This window comes from Fopius arisanus, unplaced genomic scaffold, assembly GCF_000806365.1.
Source record: "Fopius arisanus strain USDA-PBARC FA_bdor unplaced genomic scaffold, ASM80636v1 scaffold00091, whole genome shotgun sequence".
Lineage (NCBI taxonomy): Eukaryota > Metazoa > Arthropoda > Insecta > Hymenoptera > Braconidae > Fopius > Fopius arisanus.
The window spans coordinates 134,010-135,823 of NW_011887830.1; the positions used below are offsets into that span (position 1 = coordinate 134,010).

The 1,814-nt window shown below is 40.7% G+C and overlaps 1 protein-coding gene across 1 annotated transcript in view; it reads right to left on the reverse strand.

The window, feature by feature from the left end:
• The window catches only part of LOC105270604 (zinc finger protein 704-like), a 5,831-nt gene extending 5,092 nt beyond the window's left edge, over positions 1 to 739 (reverse strand). Inside the window, exon 1 of the mRNA XM_011311645.1 lies at positions 663 to 739. Coding sequence (XP_011309947.1) covers positions 663 to 739 — 77 coding nt within the window. The remainder of the gene's footprint in view (positions 1 to 662) is intronic.
• Positions 740 to 1,814: the final 1,075 nt, after the last annotated feature.

Here is a 1,814-nt window from a genome sequence, read left to right on the forward strand (position 1 = left end):
AAAAAAAAAAAAGAAAAAAATAAATAAATAAAAAATTTGAAGAAACATCAATTGAATAACAAAATCACCCCTTTGTTTCTAGATCGTCGATTAAACGAGAGTACAAAGAGGCGAGAATAGCGAAAAAAAAAAAATCGATGATAGGAAAACATAACATTGAAGAGAATAAAAGTAAGCGTGGGTTATCCACCGGCGTGCGCACATTTCTTTGTTTACATCGAGTGCACGCCGGCATTACTCTGCTCCCTACTACGTGTATGATGCACAACAAAGAGTCATGACTCAAGTCACGTGGGTGTATCGATCATGTACATTTATATCTTCCCAAACTCCCCAATTCCGCATGTCTCATTGTGCCCAACAGACGAGTCTCCTAAAAATAATATCCGCCCCTACATTCCTAAATTTTCGAGACGGGTCTTTTTTTTTTTTTTATTTTTTTTTTTAACAGCCGGTTGTACTGCGCACTGGGGTCAGAGACCTTCCATGCCGGCTGATAGGCCGACCAACCGGTGATTCCCCTTCCCTCATCCTTGCTCCTTCGATCCACCTTAATACTCAGCCTAAGGTCAATTTCAGTTTTACTTCTTTCTCCCTCTCAAACGAAATCCACAAAAAAATGACATTCAAAACCGCCAGTTGGACTCATAGCTACCCTGTACCTCTGTTTCGATATAGACAGGGGTGTGTGAACCTGATCAAAGTCACAGGGTTGCCACTTTGTTCTGATCTTCACCATCCCCGTGCAACGTTGCCGAATATTTCTACCTAAAACCCCATAGAAATTCCATGTTCACCATCAAACACATAATCATCACACAATTCATGAACCTATCACTCAATAATTCGAATTACCGCCAAAATGGTCCGATATTTTCCATACGTTTTCCTGATCCATAAAATCGAGTTCGACCATAATGATGTCATTAACAGTTATTAGGGTTATTAATACCATAGATAATTACGACATGTCCAAAATGAGAAGTAACAGAAGACAATCGCTGCAGGATAGGCTGAATTCGTAGAAGTACATGTCCATGGTAAAAATGGTATGTTTTTTTTTTTGTTTCGATGGTCGTGTGTGGGTTGACGATTGTGCGATAATGTTACGAAGATTTTCATGTATATGCACTTGGGTTTTGTACTTCAACTGTTGGGGGAGGGTATACGTCCCGGACAGGGGGTAACGCCCGGAGAACCAAAACAAACAGGCGCGCGCGATGCGGCCGTTCCATGGATTTGCGGGTTGATATGGTGTGTGAGGGTCGGACGTTGACCCTTACTGCCACCACACACTAACGCATATTTTCCTACTGTTGCCACGAGGAGAGAGATAAACAGTGATGAAGGAAAGGACGTGAGGAAGAGAGAAACGAGTGGTCTGTATCGTCGTGACTCCTGAAATGTCTATGTGGCGTTGAAGGGCGTTCGTGGCGCCGTAAAATTCCCCCATGGGCTTTTCCCCACCACCATACCCACCATCTCCACCATCTCCACCATCTCTCCCCATTTTTTCCTATCTCTATTTATTTATTTATTTAGTTTTTGTTCTATTTATTTTGTCGCATCTACACCGAGATCATTAACGACTACAAATGGCGTCATAAAACGTTTAGTTTCATATTTACCCTCATTCAATTGTTTGTATTGACCTTGATATCACCTTTGACACAACGATGTTTGGAAGTGCCATGTAAAACATGACAGGACACTGATAATTCAAATAATTGACAAATTGTTGATGTGACATTGAAACTAATGAATTAAAATCTTAAGAGATCTTGATTATCGTATTAAAAATTGATTGCTGTACT